General features: G+C 34.3%; 3 protein-coding genes across 3 annotated transcripts in view; 1 reads left to right on the top strand and 2 right to left on the bottom strand.

Moving 5' to 3' along the window:
* Positions 1–3,457, top strand: part of fntb (farnesyltransferase, CAAX box, beta) — an 8,286-nt gene extending 4,829 nt beyond the window's left edge. Inside the window, exons 9-12 of the mRNA XM_024291775.2 lie at positions 699–831; positions 936–1,047; positions 1,121–1,235; positions 3,042–3,457. Of these exons, the coding sequence (XP_024147543.1) occupies positions 699–831; positions 936–1,047; positions 1,121–1,235; positions 3,042–3,203 (522 nt within the window). The 3' untranslated portion in view covers positions 3,204–3,457. The remainder of the gene's footprint in view (positions 1–698; positions 832–935; positions 1,048–1,120; positions 1,236–3,041) is intronic.
* Positions 3,458–4,387: 930 nt separating this feature from the next.
* Positions 4,388–9,229, bottom strand: LOC112158387 (proline-rich nuclear receptor coactivator 1). Its single transcript, XM_024291713.2, has 2 exons — positions 8,584–9,229; positions 4,388–6,547 (listed from the first exon to the last, which is right to left on the bottom strand). Exons 1-2 carry the CDS (start codon positions 8,926–8,928, stop codon positions 6,110–6,112), a joined length of 783 nt encoding a protein of 260 aa, XP_024147481.1. The 5' UTR covers positions 8,929–9,229; the 3' UTR covers positions 4,388–6,109.
* A 620-nt stretch (positions 9,230–9,849) lies between these two features.
* crip2l (cysteine-rich protein 2-like) overlaps positions 9,850–14,767 on the bottom strand; it is a 7,201-nt gene continuing 2,283 nt past the window's right edge. The window contains exons 2-8 of the mRNA XM_024291943.2: positions 13,201–13,295; positions 13,069–13,126; positions 12,866–12,994; positions 12,672–12,740; positions 12,459–12,553; positions 10,407–10,464; positions 9,850–10,327 (exon numbers count right to left, since the gene is read on the bottom strand). Coding sequence (XP_024147711.1) covers positions 10,263–10,327; positions 10,407–10,464; positions 12,459–12,553; positions 12,672–12,740; positions 12,866–12,994; positions 13,069–13,126; positions 13,201–13,295 — 569 coding nt within the window. The 3' untranslated portion in view covers positions 9,850–10,262. The remainder of the gene's footprint in view (positions 10,328–10,406; positions 10,465–12,458; positions 12,554–12,671; positions 12,741–12,865; positions 12,995–13,068; positions 13,127–13,200; positions 13,296–14,767) is intronic.

The raw sequence follows: 14,767 nt of genomic DNA, 5'->3' as shown, positions 1-14,767 counted from the left end.
GCTTGACTCCAAAATAACCTAAAAAACTGAAAAAAAAATCCCCAATTAGCCAAAAATAATTTGCATTATTAGCTAAACTCCAAATTAGCCTAAAAAACAGAAAAAATCCTGAATTAGCCAAAATAGCTAGCATGTTGCTGAAATATTAGCCACACTCCAAATTAGCCTAAAAACTGAAAAAAATCCCCAATTAGCCAAAAATAATTTGCATTATTAGCTAAACTCAAAATTAGTGTAAAAACTGAAAAAACGGCTAAATTAGCCAAAATAGCTAGCATGTAGCTGAAATATTAACTAAGTTCCAAAATAGCCTAAAAACTGAAAAAATACTAAATTAGCCAAAACACCTAGCATGTAGCTAAAATATTTGCAAAACTCAAATTAGCCCAAAAACTGAAAAAAATCCTAAATTAGCCAAAATAGCTAGCATGTAGCTGAAATATTAGCTAAACTCCAAATTAGCCTAAAAAACCTCAATAAATGCCAACATAGTCCAAAAAGCTAGTAGAATGCCATTATAACTTTCAACTTTACTACATTCTAACTCCATATAATAAAAAGTAGCGACTAATCGATTGTTAAATTCATCAAATGTTTTAAAAATCGATTAGTTGTCGACTAATTGCGGCTGCCCTACGCGTAGGGGTATTTTCTGGAGTTTTATCATGACGGGTGGGTGTTTTTACGTCTCTCCGCAGAGGTGGGTGGTCAGCAGACAAATGCGGTTCGAAGGAGGTTTTCAGGGCCGCTGCAATAAGCTGGTGGACGGCTGTTACTCTTTCTGGCAAGCTGGAGTTCTGCCTCTTCTCCACAGAGCCTTATTCAAAGAGGGTGAGTTAAAAAAATCTATTTCCTCCTTAGATAAACTGGTGTTAGTCTGGATAATTAAAAACATTTTAATGGAAAAATTCCTTTTGTTTTTAAATGATTTGTAGGGGAGTCTGAACTGAGTCGGCACCAGTGGATGTTTGAGCAGAAGGCCTTGCAGGAGTACATCCTCCTGTGCTGTCAGAACCCCACGGGGGGCCTGCTGGATAAACCCGGAAAGTCTGTATCTGCTCACAGACCCTCTGCCGGTCCGCTGGAGTCACGCCGATGCTGAATGTTCGTTTGTGTTCAGGTCCAGAGACTTCTACCACACCTGTTACTGCCTGAGCGGCCTCTCCATAGCACAGCACTTTGGGAACATGGACCACCATCGGGAGATCGTCCTCGGCAAGGAGGAGAACAGATTGGTGAGTGGTGGGATCCCCGTCTCCAATCCAATGATTCATCTAGAACAGGAATCTGTAACTTTTAACACTAAAAGATTATTTTATTTAGTTTTTAGAGCCATAAAGTCTCAGTTTATCGTTACAAAATACACAATATTTATACTTTTTTGTCAATTAAATGTATAAATTTAACTTAAATATTACAAAAATTTAATTACAACAATGTCTATATGTTTTTGTATTTATATATATATAACAGTTGTAACTTATTTTACTTTTAAAAGCAGCACGCACTAGTTCCTTTCAAAATAAAACCCACCGTGTCAAAAAAGGAAGCATGTTTTTTACTTTTACATATAAACAACATTTTAGTAGAATCTATTTATAAAAAAAATTAATAAAATAAAGTGAGCTTTCTCTAACTCTAGATAATTTTCAATCATTTTAAACTGCATTTGTTAAAAACTTTAATCATTTTAGTGTAATTTACCAAAATAAGAGACTTTTTTTTGACTAATTGAAATAAAGACACACATTTAAAGAACATTTCTACCGAATTTCTGAAATTTTTTCTGCTTAGTTGTAAAAATCTAAGCAGAAATGAAAGACATTAAATAACTAATCTATTATGTATTCAGTTTTTTTTTTTAAATTTTCATTAAAGCTTAAACATGTTAGCAACTCCTTTCATCTTCATCTAATTATCTTTTATTTTAATCCTGAACTTTAATCCGTAGAGGTGCCAACGATACCATCTTTACCGAACGGTCAAACAACCGTCTTCATTTATGCTGAACATCGCATCAAAAAACAAACATTTCTTGACTTCAAAATAAAAGCATACATTGTTCTTTGAATTTAAATTAAAACATTGCTGGCTATAAACGTAAAAATGTGTTACATAAATGACACTTACAGACATTTTAAACTAAATAAAGTCCACTTTGATTATAAATTGATTTATTTTCAGTGTTCCCAGAGGTATTTTCATTATGATTATGTTATTTTTAGCAAAGAATTTATAAAAAGTTATCTTTTAGGATGTAGTTTCTAAAGGAAAAGGTTGTGGGCGGGACTGTTGGTGCCAAGCTACTCCGCCCCCCTTCCCTTCCTTTTACTTGGAGCTCTGTTTCCTGCAGCTTACAGCTCCTCACAAGATCAGACAGTTCTGAACCTCATGGATCTACCCGAGCTTGTGGTCAGCCCAGGATATCTTCTTCTTTTATTCCTCTTATTCACAATAATTTAAATAAATAAATACTTGATTTTTAGCTTAGTTTTCTTAATATGTGTCCTCCATCATCAGAAAAAAATGTTTAAAAACAGTATTTTCATCTTTAAAAGAAACCTATGGTAGCACAGATGCCCATAAATAGCTCAAATAATGACAGCATATGTTCATGTATGATCAATTTATCAACTTAAAAAGAAAGAATGAGGACTTGGATCTTTGAGGAAGAATGTAGAGATATATAAAATAGATGCAAAATGACTTTTATGAAGCACAAATGTGGTAGAAAAGTATTAAAAGTTGAGACAGTGACATATCTGTGACTCAAAACCTGTAAGCAGAATTTAATGTTACTTGTTAGAGCTCTTTGTTTTTTTCCTTATTTTTATTTTCCTTTTGAGGATTTTTTTTTTAATGAGTTGCAATTATTTTTTTGCAAATTTTAATAATTTAGTTAGTAAAATGTGTGCTTAAATAAATATTTTTTTTTTGTGAAATGTTTTTAGTGCAGAAATTATATTAAAGTTTTCTGGATGATTTGTTAAATCAAACGCTCAGAATGTCTTTGCGGTTCTGAACCGGTTTTGGTTTTTCAGGCGCCGACTCATCCGGTCTACAACATTTGTCCGGAGAAGGTGGCCGGCGCCTTGGAGCACTTCCTCAAGCTGCCTGTTCCGGATGACAGCAGACACGCGGCGGGGTTCAGCAGCAGCAAGGAGCCCGCCGCCGCCGCCGCCGCCGCTGAGCCTCAGTCGTAGTTCGTCCTCCGCAGAAGCTTCACTGTGACGGGAAACTCGCCGCGTTTGAGCGGCGATGTGGGCTAAAGTGGGCTCCCATGAGGACCAGCAGAGCATCTACAGACCGTTACCAGACGAGTTCATTTAAAAAAAAAAAAAAAAGCAATAGCTGAATCTGTAACTTTTTTCGCTGGACTTTTGCTTTCAGTTTCAGCCGCTCTCAATGTTTCTTTATTAGCAATGAAATAAACCTTTGTACTTTGCAGCATCTTTTATAAGATTGTCCTCTCTTGATTTTATGGGTTTTATTTTATTTATTAGCACTAAATTTAGCAAATTACAGGCAACAAAAAATGAGTTTATGGAGCTTCAGATTAATCGTAGTATTTTTAGAGCATGTCAGTCATTTAATTTAGCAGCAGGTAATAGGAATTTTAACATTAAATCAACAGTAAAATCAAGAAAAGAAAAAAACTGAGTTAAAAATGTGAAGTTTGAGGAGCCACAAATGATTTTACGAGTTAAAATGATAAAAAATAATGTTAATAATAATGTAATTTTTACTGAAAGATGTAATTAGAGTTTCAAATTAAGATTTTCCTTTAAGATTTTTTCTTTTTATGCTGTTTTTGCACAAAGAAATTACTTCAATTTCTCAAAAGTTGCCAATCAGTGTCTTAATATAATTATTAATTTAAAAAAAAGCATGAAAATACTCATTAGTTTGAATCAGAATCACCAGAAATTATTATTTTTAAAAGTGTTCCAAACTCAGATTGCTTTTGTGAGCAAACAAACTTTCACCCGTTGGTCCTAAATTAGTCTGACTCTTGACAGTCGGTGCTGCTGATGGAGGATCGGGTTCAGTTTCAAAACAAATCACTCTGGAGCCAGCGGGGCGTCGGTCCACACATCAGTCACCGATCTATAACGGTAGAAATGCAGAAAAATATCCTCACCCGCCTGTAACGTGCAGTTTTTGAACTCATAGATAAAACGGAGATAAAAAATGAAGAAATTAAAAAAAAAAGATTGAGATCTTTGTTTTTATCAAATAAATAATATATTTCATGCAAGTGTTTAACCTGGAAAACGGTTCAATCTATTATGAAAAATCGTGAAGATCCTGAAGCTCCAAGCAGTCCCAGACCATCACACTATCACCACTTTGGACTTTTACAGTAGTAGATACTTTCACAGTGCAGTAACTAGTAATGTAGCTTTTATTTTATTATTTTTGGGGCAAAAACATATGCTTTAGCTCTCTACTTATAAACTCAAATGACAAATTAGGATTTTCACAATGCAGCTGCAACTTTTAGTCCCCACAAAATAAAGATGGGACTAAATTCCCTGTATTCTGAGCCCCCTAACACTAACAGTAAATAATGTTTTCAGCTTTTTTAAAAGGTATTTCTTGCTTAACACGAGAGCAGATAATGAGAATAGGTAGAAGAAAGTTGGGAGTAGTTTCTCATATTGTCCACTAGAGGGAGCCAATTGACTAAAAGAGAGAAAAGATACAGGTCAAATGAGGATGCGTGGAATCTTCAGCTTTTGGCCATTAAAACAGATATTTATGATGACAATAAAAGAGTGAAAATTCAGGTACTTTAAGGAGTTAACAGCAAGTCTGAAATGATTATATTCCTTATTTTCTTTTTACAAAAGTAACTAAAATTACAGGAAAACGCATTTTTGCAGTTTTTTCTTTAACTGAACGCAATATTTTCAAATTAAACATTATGTGAATTAAAATAAATGTTTATAAACTGACGCAAACAGAGATGTAAGGGTATCCAATTGTTTATTTTTAATTTAAATATCAAATAATTTTTTTCTTCTTCAAAATTTTGTACCAATGACGTGTTGAAAGTAAATGATTGTAAAACGCTGCAATAAAATGTGAAGCGTCCGTTACATTTTTCCATCCGACCGAATGACAAACAGAAGAGATGGAACAGCTGCCTGCGTGCATCGCTCAAAAGAAAAATGACATCAAAAATCAAAAAAATAAAACGCCCACAATGAAAGTTCAGAAACTATAACCCTGAAAGTGAGTCGTATAAAAAGGTAAGAGTGGAATTGTGGAAAACAGCTTCCAATAAAGTTTTAAATCCAACAAAAACATCTACAAAAATGTTCACTAAGAGATCAGATGACTGGAGTGATTCGAATTCTTGACAAAGCTAGAAGAATAATCTGCTTTGACTTTTTTTTCTTTTCACAAAAACATGAAATCCACAGTGTACCTTTTAGAGTCAAGTCTGCACAGCTTTGAGGGAACTTTTCCCAAATCAGTTTTAAAAGTTGCAGAAAAAAATCCCTGCTGTTGCTCAGTTCGGTTATCCTCTCCAAAAAAGGTCATGAAATCTCCACCGCTTCTGGCTCCACTTTTCCGGCTTTTTGAAAATGTCCCTTCTTGGAGCCCGTCCGACTGGATTCAAACTGTCGAGATTTCCAAGCTTGTGAATTCCTTAATCTCCTGGCACTTTAGTTTCTGTGCAAATGCATAAAAGTCATTGTCTCTCCCTGAAGGAGCTGCAAAAAAGTGCCACTTTTTTATGCTTTTTAAATGTCATCAGTAACAAAACTAGAATCTCAGTTAAAATAATAACAATATAAAGACACAAAAGTTTACATTATGTACATTTAAACAAACGTCTTAAAAAAAAAACTAAAATCACAATCATTAATTTGTAAACATTCAACTCTGTTGCTGCTTCAAATATTCAGATTTTTTTATCTTTATCTCTAAAATAAACGGTGTCATGCAGACGGTCCAGATTAGCAGCTCAGTGTTTACTGATGCAGGCAGCGTGTTGTCCGGTGGAAAAGTGTATAGACTCTCCACAGAATATTACAGCGTTCAAATCAAACGGCGTTTTCTGATCCGATCCAAATACGAAGCTGAAGATGGCTAATCCTTAATCCTGAACCTTGAGGAGCGACTTTAAGTGCACGGTCATCTCCTGGCTTTGGTTGCTCTGTTGTGCCTCGTTTTTTCCAAACCAGTGGCTGGGGGGTTTGGGGAGGACGCTGGGCGAGGGCGGCTCGCTGAATTTGGCTCCGGCGTACGTCTTCTCTCCGTCTGGTGGAGCGTCGGCGGGAGGGTTGAGCGTCTTAACGTTGTTTGAGGTGTGGAGGGGTTTCTTCTGCTCGCGGTTTTGGGGATGCTGGGAAGACGGGGATTTCTTTGGATGCCGGGTGTCGTTCTTCTTCGCGCAGGGCGACGCGGACAGCGTTTGGTTCTGCTTGGGTTTGTGGGTGTGGCCGGTCTGGTCGTGTTTGGATAGAGTGCGAGGAGCCTGCAGTCCGGATTGGATGCTCCCTCGCTCCAATCTGCCACTTTTGGGTTTTAGTAGCTACGAAAAAGAAATTAATTGAGTGAGAAACACAATAGGAAGTAATGCAGGATTATTGGTGCAGTTTGCAATAAAATGACTAAACCTATGGGTTTATAAGAAGAATTAGAGGCTGTAATTGATCCATATCTCTCTTATTGAAATATAATTTCCTACTTTTCTGATTAAAAAAAAAAAAGTTTTTTTCTTAGCCCACTTTTCTCTAAATTAAATATTTATGACACAAATATTTATCAAATACATTTTTTTGGTTGTGATAATTCATGGTAAAATTCCACTTAGTTTCCAACAATATTTCATATAAAAGATAAAATATTTCATTCATTTTCCTTTTATTTATAAAAAAATTGAAAAATTCAACAATATTTAGGGGAAAAAAAGAAATGTTTTTCTACAAGTTTGAATTATAGATTTGTTTATAATAGTTATAGTTTATAAACTTGTGTAGATTTACATTTTTATGTATGTATTTAAAAATGAAAGGAGAAAATAATTGTTTATTAAGCTAAACTTTATAATGATTATTTGATCTTGACAGTTTAACTGTTGACTTTTGTGTTTTAGATCTACTTCTGTTAAGTTTCAATTTAAAACATTTTTTTTAAAACTTTCTGTTAAAATCTACTGACAGGTTTCTGTCATTCGCCATTTAATCCTTTTATTCCATTAGTTTTAAATGTTCTTTTTTGTGTAAAATAATAAAAAAAAGAGTCAAAAGCTATTTTAAAAAAAAACAAAAAGGTGTAGTGTAAGTTATCGCACAATTGATCTAAAATATGTCTATTTATCATGGTTTTAGTAGGGATATAAAGCACACAAATACACATTGAGAAATCAATCTAGCTCTGAGTAACAGCAGTATTGGTAGAAAACAAGATTATGTTGGTAAAAAGGTTTAAAATTAATCAGGAAGTAAATATTCAGTTTGTGGCGAACTTTCAGTTTCACTTCCTGTTGTTTTTTTCTGCTGTGGGTGAAAACAAAGATGCTTTTTTCCCCATGCACTCCAAACAATAAATTAATAAATCAATATGGTATTTTTATTAAAAGCCAGGAACAAAAAAGGCCTAAAAGACCCAAAATGCATTTTTTTTTATGTCAAAGATCTTTTGTTTTTGTTTCTTTTTATCCAGTTGATTTTAAATTATGATTATTTCAGCCAAATTAAAACCTGTGTTGTTTTATAGTACATAATTTCTGCATAAAAACAGGAATTAATTAGAAATTTGCCTCTAAGTTGTGGGTGGGACTGAGGGCACGGAGCGAGCCCATCCCCACTTCCCGTCACCCAGCTTACCGCCCCTCACAACCTAACATACTGGAGATTAGAGCCAGATGCAGATGATGAAAACAACGACGTTCATGGATCTATTTGTCTGCATCAGGGGGGCGGAGCCTGCTCCCGATTCAGAACACTTGTAATAAAAAATAATACTTAATTAAAGCTTCTTTATTTATGAACTTCATTATGTTAAAAACAACAGACACAATTTTCATCGAAGTCAGAGTTAAAATAACAAGTGCCAGAAATAAATATAACACGTTCTTCTGTTAAAATATATAATTTGTAAAGTTTTAAATGCCAAATGACTCATAAATATCTCAATTGTATTCATTTCATATTTGGACTGTAAGGCATTCACACAGTAAATTAAATATTTTGTGTCTTTTATAGCTATTTCGTAGAAAACCAAAAATAATTTCTATTTAAGATATTATGATCTCTTTCTAACTTGGGGTTACATGTTGCTTTTGTGTAGAACATGCAAAAGAATTATTCATTTTTAAATACTTTCTTTTTCACTTTATTATTTACTGCATGGTTTTGTAGGCCCAAGGAGGAAGTAAAGTTGAGCAGAAGTTCACAGAAAGTTGTATCTGCGTCACTGCAGCTGCTCTGCTGCAGTTTAATTTCAAAGGAAAACGAAAGAGAAAGAAGTTTCTACCCGAATAAGTGGGTTCAAGTGAGCCAAATTACACCTTAAAGGGAATTAAAGCTTATGATAAAACGTTATAAACTTCAATGTTGATGTTACCTCTTTTTTGGGTCCTTGTTTGACATGATGATGTACGGACGGTGAAGCGTGAGAGCCGACAGGAAGCGGGGTTTCCGACGGAGAGGAGCCCGTCATGGCGCTGGTGTTGTGGTGGTTGTCAGAAAGGCGGGCGGTCGAGCAGTTCCTCGGGGGTTTGTGGTGGTGGTGGTGGTGCAGCGGCACCGCGGCGCGCAGCTTCCAGCCTCCCCGCTTCAGCAGCGCCTCTTTCGTTTTACTTCCTGCGTTCATCCGATCGTTGCCGAAGATGATGAACGCATTGGGCTTATTGTTCTCGACGTCGCCGATGACGGCTTCGTCGCCGAGTGTAGGAGCTCCATCCAACATCTCGTGGCGGTGGATGACACATAAAACAGCTCGTCAAAAATTGTTTAAACCGCTAAAATGTTTTAGCTTACGACGTCACAAGCTAACTCTAAGCTAGGCGTTAGCCGACCAGCTAAACACACAACCGGAGCCGCGTTTCCGCAGAAAAAAAAGCACTTTCCGAAACCTGTTAACGGCGATTTATATAACTTAATATTTTAAAATTATTCACACAGCTGTAAAATTGCAGGCTTTCAGCGGAGTCTGTTGTTGTTTGTGGGCTCCGATAGGAGAGGCGGTTGTAGTTTAGCCAAACGTCATTTCCGGTGTTGTGCCATCAAGAAACTGTTTCACAAATTATTTTAAGTTTAAAATTAATGTTATTCAATGCCACAGATATTAGTGTATATATATTTTACTAAGATATAAAATTGTAAATCTAATTTAAAAATAAAAAATAGCCTTTTAACGTTAGCCCCGCCCTCCTTATTGACGCCGTTTGTTTTCTATGATAACTAAAATAAAACAAACATATTTTTACAAATTAATAATAATAATAATAATAATAAGAATATTAATAATAATAAAAATAAAACATTCACCTCCATTGACAGTTTAAATAAAGTTTTATGCAAGGTGAAAGTGAGATGCACTAATAAAAAAACGGGCAAAATCATTTGACATTATAGTGTATATGCATAGTGTATATAAAAATTAATTTTATAGATGTGCAAAACACACAAACAAAAAAAAGTATGGAAAGCACCAAACAAAAACAAGCTTAAACCAATTTGAATGTGAGCAAATCAAAAACTTCAAAACATTTTTGGTATTGTTTTCAAACTCACAGAATTCAGATAATTAACAAAATATTGGCTCAAATAATCTGTTAATACAAAATGTTACATTTCCTGTAATTTTTAGAAGCAAACACACATCAACTGACCTTCTAAAACTAAATTTTATTGTATAAAACATGATCAAGATCACCCAGGCTGCACAAACTTCAGATGCGTAAATCTCATCTACATTGTCTTTCTTTTTAAAGCTAAGTTTAAATAAACAATACAAAGGAGAATACTTTATGTTTTCCTTCAGTACATGTTTTAAGTGCTCACATATCTGTAAAACTACCGTCCAAAAAGAACAACATCAGAGCGTCAACTCACTATATTATTCCTTTATGACTAATCGGCAAAGAGAACCGACAAACTAAACGGCAAATATGAATCTCGTGGGTGATTATTTAAATACAAATCAGTAAACAAATACAACAAAAATGTATCTATCACTGTTATGGTATACATGTCATTTTATAGAGGGATGGAGTTTGTTTTGGGAGATGCATCAAGGCTTTAAGGCTCTTCTTTGGCTTCAGGATCATCGTAGATGTAGCTCCCAACGCCTCCTGTGTTAACACCTGACAAAATATTGAAATAAGTCTTAGGAATTAATTTTTTGGGGTTGGTATGCTTCATTACTTCTTTGTGACTCCATACCTTTAGGCCCAAACAGCACGGCGTAGCACGGTTTGTGGCAGTAAGGCTGTCCATCATGCTGCAAAGGGGACAGAAATGTTACTTTTGAATTATGAGCTTGTGTTGTTATTATTTTTGACCTATTCTGATGAAAATAGTGATGTTTTTGAGACATTTTTGCCAATGATGGAGAACATATATTAAGAATATTACTCCTAAAATGAAATGTGTGAGTATTACTTTACTCAAATTATTGTAAATCAGGAACAAAGGAAAATAAATTGAAAAAGAGATTATTTATGGAGTAGAAAATACGCCCTGCCCTGAGAGCTAGTAACAAAGAAGGGAATGGGGGCGGGGTTGCTCTCCGCCAACATTCTTCAAAGGTAACTCAGAGGTAAATTTCTAATGAATTACTGCTGCTCTGCAGAAACTATGTCCTACAAAATGACAGTTTAAAAAAAAAAAAAATAATAACCAGATAAATATCACTTTATGATTTATCTCAATGCTTCTCAAATCCTTAATCCTTAACCTGAATGTTCAAATTTGTCCGTGGTTAAGCTGTGTTGTTGGTTTGCTGGTTGAGCTACCAGCCAAGAACGGGATTAGGAGTCTGATAAGTCACATGACCCGGGACAAACAATTCTTTCTGAAGAATTTTATCCTTAAAAAAGTTTTTTTTAAATCTTATCTCAAGTTATGATAAGGACATTATAGCACAATTTGTGCACCAAGAAAGCATCTCCTTCTGTTTCTACAAATGTAAAGACCCACAGCGTTCCTAGTGCTCTTTTATGCCGTTTTTAGCAACAATCTTAAAATAATTGTTGGTTTCTACAACATAGTTTCTGCAGTAGTTCATCAGAACTCTTTTTCTTTTTTTTCTGAACAATTTGAATAAAGAAACACTTAGAAATGTGATTTTAAACGTAATTTTCTTGATACGTGTTCTCCATCATTAGAAAAATGCCACAAGAACATGTTAAAACTTATATAAAGAAAAATCGATTTGGCAATTATATCACAATATTTCTTTTGGCAATACTTATATCCATATAAATGCTAATAAGACAATATTTAATTAATTATTTATGATTAAAAGTAGTTAATAGATGTATTTGTTCCACTTAAACCCTCAACTGCTAGTTAGAAGCACAGAACACCAGAATACCAGAGTACAACCAACCGTTTAAAAATACTGGAAAAGCTACTTTGCAGCACTTTATTTCCTCAATCACACGTTTAGAACCTTATTGGTTAAAGTGCATTCATTCTCATTTTATTTATTTATTGTGGAAATCAGACAATATTGACAGTTCACTTTAAAAACAAATATTTTTTAATTTACCCTAAAGAAAAGGAACTTGTATATGAGATGCAGTTGTAGTGCTTAACATTATTATCATCAAATAAAATTAATTTTACCTTTTTATTACCATGAAATGGTAATATTTAGGTAGAGTTTTTTTTTTAAAAAAATCATACTCTTAAAAAACAAAAAAAAAATGAAATGTGAAAAGTGAAAATTTGTACTGGTACAGTCTTGGGATATACTGTGATAGACATTGTCAGATGTGATACATATCGCGATACATATCGTATCACGATGCTATTAAAAACAATATTGCGGTACATATACTATCCTGATACATACTGTACTATGATCCCATTAAAACACATATTCAATGCATATCAAATAATGATACATATCGTACCATGATCCTATTAAAACAATATCTTGATAAATATCATATCGTGATACATATTGTATCACAATCCTTTTAAAAACACAATTTTCATCAGAGTGGATGTTTAGACACTCCAATTAAAATTGACTTCTCCTGATATGTGTAAGCTTGAATAAAACATTTAGCAAAACTTAAAAAAAAACTATTATTTTGAAAGGAAATATTTCATCTAAAGAAAAAAAAGTTGCATTAGTCAAAGGCTTCTACACCGTAAAATTAAATTTTGATCCCTATAAAAATGATAAAAGAGGCTCAGGAAATGATGGAACGAATAAAAGTGGAGTATGTTAAAGTGTGTCTGAGGTTTCCCAGCATCCCTCACCTCTGCGTGGCTTCCCGGTGCCAGAGTCTTGCTGCATCTCTCACAGCGCAGGCAAGGCCGGTGCCAGTTCTTCCCCAGAGACGACACCTTCTCCGCTGCACACAGAAAGGCCACCGTGGCGACAGTCACCACGGCAACCAGCTGATTTAGTCCCTTTAGCATCGCAACACTAATACTTTGTGTGAAGCAGATGTGAGAGTTGTGAACGCTCACCAAAATACACCGTTTTGTTGCATCTGGGGCAAATGTTGGGTCCTCCGGAGAAGGATGAGAAGCTTGCAGCTAAAAATGGAACCACCAAGTTAATTTTGTAAAGTCAATAAAAAATGTTTAAAAGTTAATTAATCCTTAAACAGGATAATTTCTGATTAAACCTGTTTTTAACTTCTGAACAGTTTGTTTCTCACCCTTCACGGGCCCACGTCCGGAAGCTTTCTTCTCCTCTGGTTTGGAGTCTGTTTCCATGGAAACAGCTGCAGGGGCTTCGTTGGAGGTGGCGTCATACACGTACGAACCAGCACCGCCGATGTTGACACCTGAAACACGACTATGTTGAGAAAGCAAACCTGGAATCGCTGAACGGGAACGATGAAATGAGAGGAAAGTTCACCTTTTGGTCCAAAGAGGGCGGCGTAGCAGGGCTTGTGGCAGAAGGGCTTCCCATCATGCTGCACAAAAAAGAAGGGAAACAGTAGAAAACAGAACCAAAAGGCAGATTTTTAAGTTCTCCACCGCGTCTTACCTCAGCATGCCCTCCTGGATTCAACGTTTTATTGCAGCGCTCACATTTCAGGCAGAACTTGTGCCAGTCTTTGCCCAAAGATGACACCTTCTCCGCTGTGGAACCAAAATCGTTTAAAGACACAATTTCAAGCTGAAATCTAAATGCTGCAGAACTATTTAAGTGATGGAAACCACTCGACGTGCTCTTGTGAGTTCGTATCAGCCGTCCACATTCTTTCCACGACCTTAATGGGAGCGTGGTGACACACATTCCATAAAAACTCCAGCTGCTTCCAAACTATCCTTCCGTTTGAGCATTCATCAAACTCCACTGATAAGAAATATTCATCCTATTTTATTTCAACTAACCCACAAAATCACCTTTTTGTTTGAAGTCTTTGGTTAAAAGATCCAGTTTCTTTATTGATTTAGAGGTAAAATCAATAGTAATTTGACGTTCCACATTCTTCTTTTGATGACCGCTAAACATTTGATTTTTTAAAATTATAAATTTGCTATAGATGATAAAAATAAAGAACATAATCATGTAAATATTATCAAATACTTGTTTAATTTTTTACAGCAAAAACAGAAGTGACACTTAACTCTTGCTTCTTTCTGATGATACAAACAAAAACGATGAAGAGATGCTGCAACTCTCGTTTCTTAACAATTTGAAGTCTCAAATATTCAAATTTGTTGATTATTTTAATGATCTAAGCAGTGAATTACAATATTGGAGATTTATTCATGTTTGAGCTACGGATAAAAAGAGTTACTTTATTGCTTTTGTCTAAAAAAATAAAATCCTACAAAAGTAGAAACTTTATTGTCATCTAAATATTTGATTTCATATTTGTAATTTGTTGTTCGGTTGCCATTTTTGTATCACTTTGGCTTTTTTTGTTTTAGAATTGTCTGGTTCTTGGATTTTTTATTAATGTAAATTTCATTTATTTAACTCTATAACAGTCTTTTCCTTTTCCTAGCGTATTTCCATGTGATTTCCTTTAATCTCTGGTGTGTTTGACAGTTTTTCATTATTTTATTTTGTTTTTAATTGGTTTTGCTTTAAGCTTCATAGAAGTGGCTTTAGGATTATATCTGTGAATTATCATTTTGATATTGGTTACAAAACAAAGCAGTACAACTAAATAATTGAGGAAAGAATTCATACTTTTATAAGAAATATGTTAAAATCTAATGTTTGTATACTGCAGATATATATGTATATGTGTCGACTTCTGATTAAAAGCATTATAATAAAAAATATTCTGTATATTTTCAAATCAATTTATAAAATAAAACAGATTAATTGGTTATTTTTATTATTTTTTTATTTACCTTGCTTAAGGAAATTGCTTGAAATCAATCAATCAATTTTTTTAAATGTAACATAATTTTTTTTGTTTATAACTATAGTGTAAAAGTTTGTTTTTAGCATAAATATTTTGAAACTATAAAAACATGAGAGAATTTGTAAATAAAAAAAACAAAAACGTTTTTTTATCCCCAAAAAATGAAGCTTCCTTCTGAAACTTTTATCGTAAATTTTCACAATAAAAGTCCAAAACAGCATTTCTGAT

The sequence above is a fragment of the Oryzias melastigma genome, linkage group LG24 (genome assembly GCF_002922805.2).
Source record: "Oryzias melastigma strain HK-1 linkage group LG24, ASM292280v2, whole genome shotgun sequence".
Lineage (NCBI taxonomy): Eukaryota > Metazoa > Chordata > Actinopteri > Beloniformes > Adrianichthyidae > Oryzias > Oryzias melastigma.
This window is presented reverse-complemented; position numbering and strand designations above follow the sequence as displayed.